The 15666-nt window shown below is 32.1% G+C and overlaps 1 protein-coding gene across 1 annotated transcript; it reads right to left on the bottom strand.

Moving 5' to 3' along the window:
- Positions 1–146: 146 nt before the first annotated feature.
- Positions 147–15618, bottom strand: LOC110995880 (galectin-5). Its single transcript, XM_022263274.2, has 8 exons — positions 15396–15618; positions 14046–14134; positions 12274–12481; positions 10976–11116; positions 10478–10553; positions 4812–4843; positions 3792–3941; positions 147–3014 (listed from the first exon to the last, which is right to left on the bottom strand). The coding sequence occupies exons 1-8, from the start codon at positions 15420–15422 to the stop codon at positions 2958–2960; spliced, it is 780 nt and encodes a 259-aa protein (XP_022118966.2). The 5' UTR covers positions 15423–15618; the 3' UTR covers positions 147–2957.
- Between the last annotated feature and the right edge of the window lie 48 nt (positions 15619–15666).

The raw sequence follows: 15666 nt of genomic DNA, 5'->3' as shown, positions 1-15666 counted from the left end.
GTTTAATTGTTATAAGACTTTTTTATGCTATATAAATCTATTTAGATTATTATTAAATTGTCAAATAGTCTATTGCTTTTGAAGTTCGCTCATATTTAAAATAGCGCCAAGGACATAAAAGGATGGTAAAATAAAAAACATTTATCGAACAAATGATATATATTAAAATACAATAAACGACATATCAATTAATTATTTATACATAAGCTAGTGCTTTAGATAACCACACACGTGATTCATATATTTTAAATTCACCTTAAATAAACCTCTTTAGCTCATATAACTCAAGTGCTTTCATAATTATTATAAGGCTCCTAATGAGGGAAACCTTTAAATAAATCACGATTTAAAATAATTTTGTGCTTACATTAATATATAGGTATAAATTAAACAAAAAAAAAACAATTAAAAAATGCGTGTGCAAAAAGTTCGATAAGTTGAGGAAGAAATGGGGAATGGGGGTCATTCTTATGTCCTAAATGTAACATACAAAATTTATTATTTATAGATATTTAGGTTATATAGGTTTTAGAAATAACTAGGAATTTTAATCAGCGTAAGCATTAGACTGTCGACGCAATTGCTGTCATTAATGTAATGGATGGGAAAACGGTAAATTAGGAAGAATCAGGGCCGGATTACGCCTGCGCGGGGCCTGTAGCAAATTCTATCCTGGGGCCCTACTCAAGTTTAGGGTATGAAATAAAACAAAACCGTTACATTTTTTTTGGATTCAAAATCGGCAAATTTGGAGATAGTAACGCTGTCAATACAGACTTATTTAAGTAAATGATGATCAATATTCAACAAAGTGAGACGATGAAGACTTATTTAATAAAAATCTGGTCGCTTGTAATGTAGATGTGGTATAGATGCTAGTTTAAATAATACTTTAAGTTTAATTATATGTATATCGATTATAACTAAACATAAGAAAATTACGATTTTTATTTTTTTTAATTTAATTTAATTACGAGATTAAATTAATTAATAAAAAGTTTGTTAAATCGTTAATCAAGTTTTAAATTTTAAAGTGGAAGTGAGACAAGATATATTACACTACTTTGTAAGTTACATTGGAGCGCGGGGCCCCCAAATTAGCGGGGCCCCAAATTGGCGGGGCCCGTAGCATTTGCTACTCTTGCTACATGGCTAATCCGGCACTGGGTAGAATATTTTTTTTTTTACATATATATTAGAATATCGAAATTGCACACGAAATATAATTAAATAATGAAATCTACACACAAAATAGCGCCTATGGCCGATTTATATATTAAAATATATCTTTTATAATATCTAAGGCATAATTTAGAATCGTTTTAATTTTCACATATACGATCACCATGGCAACCATTTAATGAAAAACCGCTTGGGAACGTTACGATGCGGGGCGGGGATTGAATTATGCGTTATTGTTAATATTATTTTCGTCTTTCCGATACTTTACACCAACTTTTAGGTTTAATGAGTCACTGGGCGTTTGAGTTACGGCGCGTGTCAAGAATCTCCAAAAATTGCGTGACTTGAACGCTCCCTTACGAGGTTAATCTTTACAATTACATGTGTAATTTTGTTCATCATCTATTAACAATCGTACGGCGTATAAGTTGGCAAGATTTAAAACCCCTACTCACGAAGCACGAACAAGTAAACGTCAACTGTCTAAAGTGACCACATTCAATAATCCTTCGTATTTGACGAAGCGGCTAGAAGAACTTCGGTCTGCTTCGTTAGGCGGTCACTTGCCAACTTATTTGCCGTGGACACTTCAATTAAGGGAGTCACAAATACGTATTAATATATAATAATAAAAGTGCATTAAATTAAATTTTAGGAACACCGTAATGATGGATTAGCAATTTTATGCGAATTACAACGCAACGGATTGCGTATTTGGACAGAATGACGTTTACTAAGTAATAATATGTTCTCCTAGAAATAAATTAAATAATAATCCATTTGAAATTTTTCTCTATTTAGTATTTCTTTTTTTTTCAATAATAAATATTCATTTTGTACATACATGTTGATACTAACAATATTGTATCCATTATCTGTGTACAATAAACTGTCAAAGTGACAACTGACAAGCACTGCGCGCCACCAAATAAATCCACTTGACATAGCGCAAATGATGATATAATGACTCCCAAATTAAAAAAAAATACATACTATAAGCCATAATTAAGCTATCTGTGCGCAAAGCCATGATATTTGAGGTTCCAGCAGTACTAAATCCCCGTTGTATTGCTGGCAACACTGTTACGTCATTATAGTTTGAAAATCACCTTGATACTTAATAAATATATATTTGTGAATATGAACCATGGACACAAATAATTAAGATACTTTAAAAAAAAGTATTTTTGTGAAATCAGAATTATATTGGCGACACCGGTTCTCTTTTAATATACACTAAACAAAATTTGTCAGAAAGAGGCGAAATACTTGAATTGGTAGCGAGAAATGGATTATTTAACAGTATAAAATGACATTTTATTGAGATATAATAAAAAATGGCTTTAAATATGGAGTAAAATAACTTATCCAAAAATACATAATAAAAAAACGACTATAAAATACACGAATTGCCACAGATCAGTTGTAAGTAACTACTATACTGTCTAATACTATACTGACCTAGATTTTCATCTCTATGATAAGTTTAAAAATGACAATTAACACTTAAATGTCTTGACATTTGTTTACGTGTGTACAAAGGACTGATGCGACGCCATCTTGCATAGATAAGCGTATATATATATATATATATATATATATATATACTATTACCGCCAAAACGCTTTCGCATATAAATGGTTTTAAGGCAATATTCTAAAACTATTTTTAAAATCTTTTATCTGTCTCTTTTGCATGTTTAATATCGAAGGCATTAATTAAGGCTTATAAGTACATTAATCAAATTAAATTAACACTATGGCCTCTTGTATATATTACTCTGCCCAATCGTCACCGCCGAAACTTTCAGAGAATCCAACCACTTGCGGTTCCTGTGGGAGCAAAAAGATCTCATTTTAAAACATTCAACTTATTGACATCTGACAGTTAATACACTTGTCAACCTTGCCAAAAATATGTTCACTTCACTTCACTTAATTTTTAATGGCGACTTCTGTGTAAATCACAATTCCGCCAATGTTTGTATATCGCGTTTGTTTTTAATTTTATAAATATGTAAAAAAGTAAGATTGCTGAATCAAAACGATGACAGGACATTTGACAGTTAACATCTAAATTACAAAAAGATGTAAAAAAAGATTTAATAACAAAAAAATGCCGATTCAATGCTAAACGTTGATGGTATAAAAAATATTTTTTATTTTAGTTCATTATGTTAAATTAAAGCATTTTACGTTATTAAAAAACACTTAATTTTCGTCCACCATAGTTGAATGTCTGATATTATCAAATTCTAATTAAAATTCAATAAAGCGGGTACTTCTGGGTTCAAAGAATACCCGCAGCAAATTTAAAAAAGAATTTTTTTTATGTAATAAGAGGCAAACGCATCTGATGTTTAGTGATACCGCCGCCCATGGACCATCATATTGCCAGAAGCCTCGCAAGTGTGTTGCCGGCTTTTCAAGAATTAGTACGTTCGCGTATGTAGTATATATGTTTTATTTGACGACTTTTATGAGTGAAGACCTCCAAGCCGCTCCATTTTTGTATCTTCGCCTAGTCTGTCTCCGTTCTCGTTCTTTCTCTTTTTGTCTTAAACTTATAGTCTAGGATGAAATGTACTTAGATTCAAATTATTGACGTACATCACGAGTAGGGCTGTCACTGCTGAACCCACCGCCCAAGGCGTAGCCAGCCAGACCTCCTGCTGCCAAGGCACCAACTCCCAACCCTACAGCTGCGCCCGTACCGAGCCCTTGTCGCTGTTGCGGTGCGGCATATGTCGTTGCGTATCCCTAAAGTTATTAATTATTATATCAGTCCGATAGGAGTGTAATAAACACTATTTCATTAACTATTATATCATTGCTTCATAACATTAGGGAGTGGACAGGTATTGCGACTGCAGATGGCTGCATCATGATAACATGAAGAACTGGGGTCGGTGCAGCCCTGCCCAAAGGACTTAAGAAAAAGAAAGAAAACTTAAGAAAAGTCATATGATTCGCTGAATAACAAAGGTTCATGCGCCTTTTTAAGGGCCGTTGAGCGAACTGAGTTCTACTATTTATTATTATAAAATTAATATTTCCTAATTAATTCCACAGATTTGCTTTTTGTTCGAGTAAATCTGTATTGGTTATGTATTCTTGTCTATAGTCACCTGTTAGGACAGGATTGTTTTTGAAGTGAAACTTCTGTCGCATGAAGGTAATTTTTTTACGTATTAAACGTCACGAAGATGTGCAGCGTTTTTGTCGACAAAAAGGGAGATAGCGATTGAGAGAGAATGAGAGAGGGAGATGGAGAAAAAATACATGTTATTGGTTGATGTACTCGTTTAGTAGTTACATGTTAGAACTTTAGATGGCAATTCTGTCGCATAACTTCTTGTGCAGTAAACGCAGATTTTTTTATTTATTTATATTGTCATTAGCATATATACAAACACATGGAATGATCATAAACTGGTACATGATCATCTATTGGGGCTTTTACCTTAGTAATAATTAATTTACAAAGAAGTTTCACTTTTGACATATTGTGTCCTGTGTACGCACGCACTTTTTTGTTAATAAAATCAATGATTTATTGTGAAATGTTGCCGCCATTCTACGTAATTGTTAAAACGATAATTGTAATAAATAGTTTAAATAAATACTTACGCCTGAACTGGGAGGAATAACCGCTTGGAAACCTGTAAAAACATAATATATTCTCATACAGAAGTTATAATTAAAATTACAAAAATGTATCAGATTTTAAGTAAAAAATATCTGAGTTAGGGTTCCCAGCTCTTTCAAACAAACTTAACACTTTATTTATTTATTTTGTACTCCTACAGCTAACATAAATTATATATAATAGCAAACAAATACACTGAGAATATAGCCACAGATGGAATACCTGATACATTATATAACAAAAAGATTTATGAAAGGGAACAAACAAACAAAGTATTTAATACAATCAACTAACTGTGATTAAATTTAATTAATTAAGCCTAAATTGGTTGTGTTGTGTAATGGCGTAAAAGTGTGGGTGTGAATTAATTATTTAACAATGTTTGTTTGTGTTTTCCTATTATAATTTGTTTATATTTAAACTGTTCACAACACGCGAATGCACGAGTGTGTGTGTGACTGCGTGTGTACTTGTGAGTTACATGTGAGCGAGTTAGTTTTTATGATTAATTATTATGTGGCTTTTATATGAAATGGTTATGTATCAGAAGTATATTTAGCGACTTTTTTTAAGTAGTAGCAAACGGGCAGAAGGCTCACGTGAAGTTAAATGACACCGCCCATGGACACTCTCATAGACAAGTCTCTCAGTGCGTTGCCTTTTAATTTAGTAAACTTTTTCTTGAAGGACCCTTGGACCAAATCGGCAATTATTAAATAACGCTTAGTTGCGGAACGACGAACGTCTAAGTGACACGAGCAAAATTTCGTATTCTATCTCAAAGTCCGATGACTGAAAATTATTTTGGATTTTGAATATTAATAAAATATTAAAAGTATATTTTTATTTGTTTATCCAATACAATATATAGAAGGTATGTTTAGTTCAATTAATATTTTTTATTTTAAAACATTATTCAATCATTAAAAAGTGCATAGAAAAAGGTTGATTGTAAATTCGGTTTACGGACAACAGTTTAACGTGACAACGTCATAACAAAACATTTATGAAATTATTGCATACTTAAGTCTTCAAGTGGAAGGATGGATGCGGTGTAAGCGTACAATGAGCGTAACAGGACAACGAATGATTGTCCCGTTACGCTTTTTCGTGCGCCCAGCCGGCGTTAATCGATTTATTAGACGTTGTCACGTCAAAAAAACAAAAATGGTGAAAGCTAAACTACATTTAACATGGAAATAAAAACTCAATATTAATTTATATTTTTTTATTAACCATTATACTTTATAAGCATAACAAGAAAGCAATAGATAACAAATAATTAAAAACTCTGCCCAAACACACGCAAAAGCTGCAATAAAACTTCCGGGAGTCTAAATTTTACCTTTGAGCTTTAGAATTTGTTTTACTCTAACATTAGTCACAATAAATGTCTGAAATTCTAGAATATCACTCCGTAGACGCATTTAGAACTAAACAGAAACAATATAATATAATATATGTATAGTAAACTTGCTTAAAACATTTAAGCTTTCTTTTGCCTCAAATCTTAACAATTTATTACTAAATTTAGAGAAAACTTTTGTATATTTGGACATATATTTGAAAATATTAGATTTAGAAGCAATACTATTAACAATTTAAACAGCTGTCAACATAAGCTACATATATCTCAGAACTGAAAAGATTTTGATGAAACTTGGGGCGTTTATCTGGATCACCACAAAATTAAAGTCGATAAATTATATAAATGGTAAAGCATTTTATAAAAAAGACAGACTCTTCATAATAATTTCTATATAGTAAAAAATATATGTTTAGTATATCTTATTTTATACAACCGTAATTAAAAAGCATAAAGGCAATACACAATACTTAAGACTACATCTTTGCTTCTTCTATGGGGCACCTGAAAAAAAAATCCCGTATTTATTTCACATCACAATTACAGTAAATTTTTATATTTTAAATCAACAACGAATTGAAAACATTTGGGCAGGACAATGGCTATATAATTCTGTGTATAGAGACTGGACCAACTATGGACTCTTTCGTCTCCTTCTGACAAGCGCGTTTAAAGTGTGTGGAAGAGAGACATACCTAGTAAAGACTGTACAATACTGAATTTATGTAAAAAATAGACAGATTAATTTTAACGAAATAGATTTTAAAATAAATTAAAACATATACCCTATCACATGCCTTCGACTTGTCGTTTGTATATGTATACTAGCTGACATGGCAAACGTCCTTTTACCAGGTATATCATTTATAATAAAAAATAGTGGTTTATTGTAAAGGGTTGAAAAAAAAATGGAGGGATGAAAAATAGATGTTGTCCGATTCTCAGACCTACCCAATATGCACACAAAATTTCATGAGAATCGGTAAGCCGATTCTCATGAAAGTTTAATTAGTTAAAAAGTTTAATTAGAGAAGTTTAACCACAAACACCGCGACACGAGAATTTTATATAGAAGATATTAATTGTAATAACTAAAAAAAATACCTTTTTTCAACAGCTACTACATTTTCTCAGTAGAATCCTGCAAAGAAAAAACAAAACTCAAAAAACTACGAACAAAAAAAAACCAAGCCAACTAAAGAACGCAATCTGAAATGAGTTTGACAAAATTGTAAACTTCAGATACGTTTAATATTTGTGCGTGGCGTAAAACCCCTGGATTCTTGGATGCTATGATTTATTGCGGGGCTAGAATATGATTTTCATCAGCGTGCATCTGGCTGTGCACCAACATTCCATGCACGCTGCCGGCATTGGTAACACTTAGTCGAAGTACACAGACACAGAAGAGAAAGAGAAAGCTGATCACCTAGTTACCTATTAGAAAAAACATCACGAAACAGACGTAGAAATCTGAGTCTCAGACCTAAAACCGTTTAACCGGCGCATATTTTCATTGCACTCATAAATGGGTGCAGAGTCAGGATTGTACACATACGCTCCCAGGATTGAGAATCGATCGGATCTAAAATTTACACATTCTCAAACTCATATAAAACTGATTAATATGTTAGTAAATATATTCCCACAGCCATATGTAATATTATATGCTTACCTTATACAAGTAACACTCGCGATATATAAAAAATATATTACATATTTTTAAAGCGGGTAGTTGCAAAAAAATCTCTACAATCTTACATTTAAGAGCTCAAAATTTTAGACTTAAGACGCACGTTAAGGTTAAAGTTCAGCCACTTTATATATAATCAAATAAGTCGTCGAATAAAATTTTTCGAAATACCCTCAATTTTCAAGTAACGTATTAACTTTAATTTTGAATTGGATTAGTAAAAAAAAACGTTAGTAAATCATTTAAAAACTTTTCAATTAATGAATAATCAATAAATAATATGAGTGGAAATAACATCTGGAATTATATGGGCGGTGAGGCGTCATACGTTTCATGTGTTATGTCAGAACGTGTTAGAGATGACCAATCAGAATCAAACGAATCGTATAACCGTTTAATTTCTGGCAATAAATTATCACAATAAAGAGGGGAATCGGACATTTAATTGTCATTTCACAGGACGGAATATGTAGAGATGTTATGGATATGTTTCGGATCTGGATACGGATATGTAATTATTTCGGATTATCCGTTAGTTTCAAATACTTTCGATTACGGTTATTAGATTGAAGTAAAATATAAACACAAGTAGTTTGTAGCAATTTATATACATAGGTTTTATCTTAGTCTAGTTTATCAGTTGGTATTATAATCGGTGTTAAAGGCAAGTAATTATTATAAACCTCCTCAGTTTTGAAACATGTAGTTTTATCTAGATTTTAGACTAGATTATTCGAAACTATCCAAAGTTTGTGAAACGGTTACGGATATATATTTATTTCGGATATCCGATTGTTTCGGTTACCGTTACGAAGCTCCTTAACATCCCTAGTAATATGGACGTATCCCGAAAACCCGAAAAAACAGGTTTCATTTCCATAAATGTGTACGCAAAGCTTACGGGATAACCCCTCCCGTGCAAATCGCGAGTTGCTACTCAGATATCTAAACAAATAATTATATTTATTACTAGCAGACTCGGCCAAGCGTTGCTGTGGCTAAGGTTTTTGTTATATTACATAGTAGTAAATTAATCAAGGGAAACCGTAGGAGAACACACGGACCTAAACTAAACTACCTTTAACTCAGCGCCATCTGTTAGAATTGTATCAAATAATAAACAAATGTTAATGTTATCGTAATTTTAGTAAGGATGCCTATTTTTTTTGAAAATGAAATATAGCCTATGTCACTCAGGAATGATGTAGCTTTCCAACAGTGAAAGAATTTTTCAAATCTGCCAAGTAGTTTCGGAGCCTATTCAATTCATACAAACAAACAAAAAATCAAACCTTTCTTCTTTATAATATTAGTATAGATCTGTCAATGACACAGGACGTTTAATTTAAATACGAGATCTAGTCTGTGGAAGACGCGAGTTTTGTCTTGACACTGGAATTATTACAATTTACGTTAGAATATTTTCAGAGTGGGTGTTTTATTAAAATAATTGTTTTGAAGGACTTTAATAACAGTAAATATTGTTTCAATGATTATTTTTAGCAACACATGTGGTAATGTTAGTTATTTCGACTATGTATTTGCGTGTTGTTCCCACGAGTATGTAAGTGCGTGCTCCTATTTCACCATGCCTGTTAGAGGACAAATCTTTGTTTTTATTTTATTATTCTTTATTACTCAAGATGTCATATGGAACATGGTGTAATGGTTGCAGCTCCTTACAAACGTTGTTTTTCATGACACCCGATTTATGTATTTAATAGTTAAAAATATAAGATTTTCTTTTCGTAAAATAACTTTTTTGTATATTATGTATTCGATCTTGGGTTCTGTTTAGTATAACTACTTTTTGTTATAAATACATTGTCAGCTGTATGATTACGAAATAAACATACATATATATATGATAACCATATCAAACACTAAATGCTGTGAAACTCCACTCATCGAAAGAAGTAATATTGCTTATATTATATCAAAATGCTTAGTCAAAATAATACATGCGGTTAGCAAGAGTTAAAATACACTACCAATATTTACAAGCCATGACCGCCTAAACACTTTTATTGTATCACTAAGAGCAAAATTATTGTTTGAATATATGTACATAAAAGTAAATGCCTTGGCGTACCACAAGGGCCCATATCAGGTGTGAGAGCTTAGTCTAGGTGAATAACTCTTGGCCCATGGGCGTTTTCCAATTCCAAAAAAAAAAAATTTTATTATAAAAAGTGCTTAGGCGTGTCAATCGAGATACGATTCTCCTTATTTAACTTTAAAATGAAAAATAACTTAAATAACTTACAAACATATATTTTATATATGATAAAAAACAAATTGCTAAACTACGAGAATCGGCCTTAGCGCAAACTGACATATGTCAATTTGACATTTGACATATGGGAGAACTCAAGTCAACAGAAAGCGTGAAACGTAAAACGAAACGTTCCGTGATCCGTCAATCGGGCGAAATATGACGTATGTCATGTCAATGTATACGACGTATTATGTCAAAGCATATGACACATGTCACGCGTTGAAGATTTCCGTGCCTTTGAGTGCTTTCATTACGCACTGATGAATGGAGAGTTTCGTTTTACAATTCCATCTGAGCTGAAACAACTTACCTTGAGGACCACCATACCCCGGGGCTCCGTAGGCGGGGGGCGGAGCTCCATAAGCCCCGTATGCCGGTGGTTCAGACTGGAAGATTATATAAATTTTTAAATAGAATATTACAATGTAAAAGTTACAATATAAATATTCCTCTTTAACTGACTTTAAAAAAATCAGGAACTGCAACTTTGAATCCAAACTTAGGTAACAGACCCAGGTTCATTACAAAGTGTTTGGACATGTAAACAGGTACTATATTATAGACATGACATTAATTACAAACGAATCCTACAAAAAATAAAAAATAAAGTTTTGTACACGTGTTAAAAGTTACTTCTAAGTATTCTTTGGCTAAACAAGTTAATAAACTTTTCAAAAATTTTATTCTATTGTAGAAAATACGACACGAACAATATAAAAAACAAGTTATACACATTTAAAAACTTATTCACTATTAAATCCCAGTAGATTTGACAGTCAATAATAGTAGATCAGTGATCTATCCTCACCATATACATCTGGGTAGGCGGCTGCGCACCCTCGAATCCGATAAAATTGATCATGACGTCACCGTCGATAGTTAAATGCGAGATACGTTGGAATGGCGTACGGTGGGGGAACTCGCAGAAGTGAACACCGTTCACCGCCACCTGGAATCACCAAAATAATCCAATCCAATCCAATATACCAAAGGAAAGGGGTACAATATAAATAAATAAATACATTTGAAAAAAAAAATGAAAAAAAAGAAAGGTACTTTACAAATACCGGCAAACATCTTGAACAAAAGTACCTTGCCTGTGCAGAAGCGATTTTTAGATATTACTAGCTGACCCGGAAAACGTTGTTTTGCCATGTTTTTGTGCCAAAAAATTAAAGTTTATAATCAACAAAAAAAACCTAAGGGATGATTGTAGAGGGGTGAAAATTTAGGGTTGCATTTATTTTTGTATGGTGTATCGTAAACAAATAAAAACGAAAAATTTTGTCTACAAAATAAAAATAAAATTTAGGGGTGGACCACCCTTAACATTTGGGGGGATGAAAAATGGTGTTGTTCGATTCTCAGACCTACCCAATATGCACACAAAATTTCATGAGAATCGGTCGAACCGTTTCCGAGGAGTTCGGTTACTAACACCGTGACACAAGAATTTTATATATAAGAAGAAGAAAGTAAATTGTTTAGGTATTTTAGGTACTAGTATACGCGTATACTAGTACCTAAAATTCTAGTAAATCAGTAGACGTTTATGTCCCTGCGTCCACGTTCCTTTGCATCCTAGTGTGCAGTGAATTTAATCGCACATGGCCGATTTTCATTTCTCGTCATCTTAATTTAAACGGTAGTATAAATTATGTTTAACAACTCACAATATTATCTACGAAAAAATTCTACAGAAATAAAATAGTCAAGACACAACGAAATGAAATCGTTTATTTGCCAAGATACGAAGCGCAAACTTTCCTCCAATCCCTTGTTTAATGCTCAAGAAGTTTAGCCTACACAATAGACTGCAGAAAAAATCTATTTTAAATTCCGCATCGTAAACAACTTTTCTTTTGATTTATTTTTATATATTTGTTAAACAAAACAGAATTTACTTGGTTTCATATAAAAATTTGTTAATTGATTTGGAAAATAATTTGGGGCCACGGGGCCTTCCACTCCTTTGTTGCCCCGAGGCTTCCAGGCCTGTAATTCCGTTTGCCCTGGTTATATACAACCAAAACCAAACGGTTTCGGGACACAGACGATATACTCCATACAATGAATTTGCACTCCAAGTGACCTATATATACACACCTTCAATGACTGAGGTTCGCAGAGTATCAGGGCCTCAAACGATTCCCCTCTCACAAGCGGCATACCACCGCTGGTCTCCTCCATTCCCCAGTTCATCGCAGTCAAGTGGTTTCGAACTATACACATCTCAATGAAGCGAAAGTTCAGATGCAGGGCTATATCGTCGCGGGGATCAGTGTTAGGACCACATTGAAAGTTTATCGCGAACCTGGAGAAGAGTAAATGAATTGTGTGGTTATGTCAAGTACTGATGTTTGAGATATGGGTATGGCCAGTCAGATGGTCTTCACATTTAAATAATCAAAATATAATCAAAAAAATCCATAAAAATCTTAATTGTTTGTGATTCATAATTCACTAAATTGACTATGTGTGTGTGCGTGTTGATGACGTTTGGATGAGCACTCAGAGTAAGATGTTGTGATAGAGAACACTGTTTTTACAATACCTATGTAAAGTATTTTTGTGTTTTACTCAAACATTAAAGTCTACAAATTATTATGGCATTAATGTCCATACTTTTATCATCCATTATTAGTTTATAGTACAACCAGTTGATTCAATATATACTGAGACAGGTATCGTGATATTGGATCGCGATATTTATTGACCGTCAGACTGTCTGATAGGTAAACAACCTATGGATTATTTGACTAGATATTAATATGCATTTTAAAACATTTTTTAATGACCTACACAAATTGTAGTTAAGTATTGGCTTGAGGTGATAATCCAGAATCCCGATTGACCACCAATGGACTATCTTTCTATGTGCGCATTTAACATTCGCTTGAACGGTGAAGGAAAACATCGTGAGGAAACCGACGTGTCTTAGACCCAAAAAGTCGACGACGTGTGTCAGGCACTGGTGGCTGATTATTGCCTATTAGATTTAAAAATGATGATGAAACAGATAAATGTGAGGTCCAAACCTAAACAGGTTGCATCGCCACTAATTTATTATATTTAAAAAAATCATAATTTCAAGAACCCCCACAACACTGCGTTAAAATTTTTACGAGCCATATCATTCTTAAATTACACATATGTAAATTATATTTAGAACAAATTCAGTCTATAGATAAACATTGCCACGTCATCGTCGATTCGACTAATCTGTGCCCGTCAATTGACTGACGTAAAAATCAATATTTTTATCTATGGATGTATTCATAAATAATTAATTTTACTCTGTAGCCATGTTATGTACACTCTGAATAGTGAATACCACTGTATTTCATTTTTCAATCGGGTACGCTGTTGCCAACACAGGACATTTTCGAGATCTGTCAGAATTTGATACGGCACAAAAGCATACAGAAAGCGCTTTATAATGAATCAAAACTTTTTTTATAAACCTTTTTAATAATACTTTAAGATTTAAAAAATGTCTTACGCTGGCGGATCAAATTCCTTTTGGCACCTAAAGATTCATATTTTTTTTTCCTAATATGGTATATTATATTGTCTGTGGGCATTCATTTATAGTCAAGCGCGGTATTCTTAGATTCAGAATAGCAATTTAAGATTAGTAACCAAGATACATTCGCATAAATTATACAAATAATTTTGCCCCATAAGAATATGTACTTTATAAACAAAGATTATTTGAGTGATGATACCGTGATGATATAATGTACAATGATGCAGACATCATACCATCACGGTTTATAGATACACACACATTTTGAGAATTTCTAATCAGACAGATACTTCTATTTGATATATGTATGTGTTTACTATACAGGAATATTGAACAATTTGTTAGCTACCTTTGAGCACCAGGAGGAACAGTTCCTTGAAAGCGGATCATACGGCCTGGGTACATACCCCCGGGAATTGCATGGACACATGGTATTACCTGTAACAAAATGATATTGTTAGTCATATCAGTGATATCTAACAGGATCGAACTAAAATTCTTCTTTTTTTTATTGTTATATGTTAATTCTAAAATCTTCAATCTTATTGGATTTTGCACAGTTTAGCCTCAAATAACAATTATTATTAAATACCTATTTTAATTTTACTTGAATCCAGTTTAAAAATGTTTGTTATATACTTTGCCAGGTGAATCATATGATGACTTATCATTTAAATGAAATTGACCTTTAAATTTATTCTTGAATAATGATGTCACATCATACAAGATAATTATGTTTTTAAAATTAGTTATTATTAGACTTAAAAAAAGATAATTATATTTATACAATTGACTGGTTGAGAATTAAAATTGCTATTGACTAGTTAGTATGTTTACCACGCTCATATATTACACTATCCAAAAATTCTACTTTAAATCCATTAAAGCTATTAATGAATCAGCTTGGAAAACAGTTTAAACCATTAAATAATGATTAAGGAATTAGTCATTAGTAGCATAATTAACACTTATTAAAAAGTATTCGATAAACCTTATATTTGATGATAATTAATATTAATATTTTTTAAATTATTTTTATTACACATTGGCTTCATATTTTGTTATATGTGATGATTTTTTATTATCCTTGTACCTTTATTTTAAGCAAAATAGAGGCCAGTGTACTTATAGAAAGATCAAAATAAATAGACTGTCTTAAAGAAATCTTAAGTTAAATTCATTTTTACAAATCTAGTTAGACATATTTAGGACCTTTTTAGATGATGAAATAATAATAATATTATTTGAGTAAAAGGTATATTGCATTATTTCATTAAACTATTTCTCTATGACTGTGGTACAGATGACTAAATCATACTTTTACTCTGAAAATCTTGGCCTTAAACAACAACATTTCAAATTAACTATGAAAGATTATTAATTAATGTGATAGAGGCCCTTAACGCCTATTAAGATTATCCATGTGTATTATCCAGTTTATTCAGTCATAAGAATTTTTTTATAAAAATAACAACCATTTAAAAATATTTAGCAATAAGCTGACATCCTTCACGATAATTTTTTCCCTTAATGGTGATGATAAGTAGTATTACGTTATCGAAGAGTATTTACATAGCAAATAAATTACAAAAGCCGCCGGTATCTAGCTGAAAAGCCTTGAAAATTACAAAAGATGTTTCTGAAACGTTTTTCTCAAGGCTCCATTGCAATAAATAAGAATAAAACGCATTTTACTTACCGGATTGTAAATTGGCGGAACGGACATTTCTTCACTTTATTTAACGTTGAATAAAAAGGAAATAATAAAACGATGTCTCTTACAACTGCTTAAAGTTACGCCTTTATTTTGGATCGTGATATAACTAAGTTAAATAAAGATTTTCTTAGAATAGCGTTTAATTCTAATAAACATTAGACTACAAAATGGCAAAGAAATAGGAATTTAGAATGCGTCATACTCACGTCATACGTCATATGACGTGAAAATGACAAAACTGACAGAATATAAA

This window comes from Pieris rapae, chromosome 24 (genome assembly GCF_905147795.1).
Source record: "Pieris rapae chromosome 24, ilPieRapa1.1, whole genome shotgun sequence".
NCBI lineage: Eukaryota > Metazoa > Arthropoda > Insecta > Lepidoptera > Pieridae > Pieris > Pieris rapae.
The sequence above is the reverse complement of the archived record's forward strand: the minus strand, read 5'-3'. Positions and strand labels throughout refer to the sequence as shown.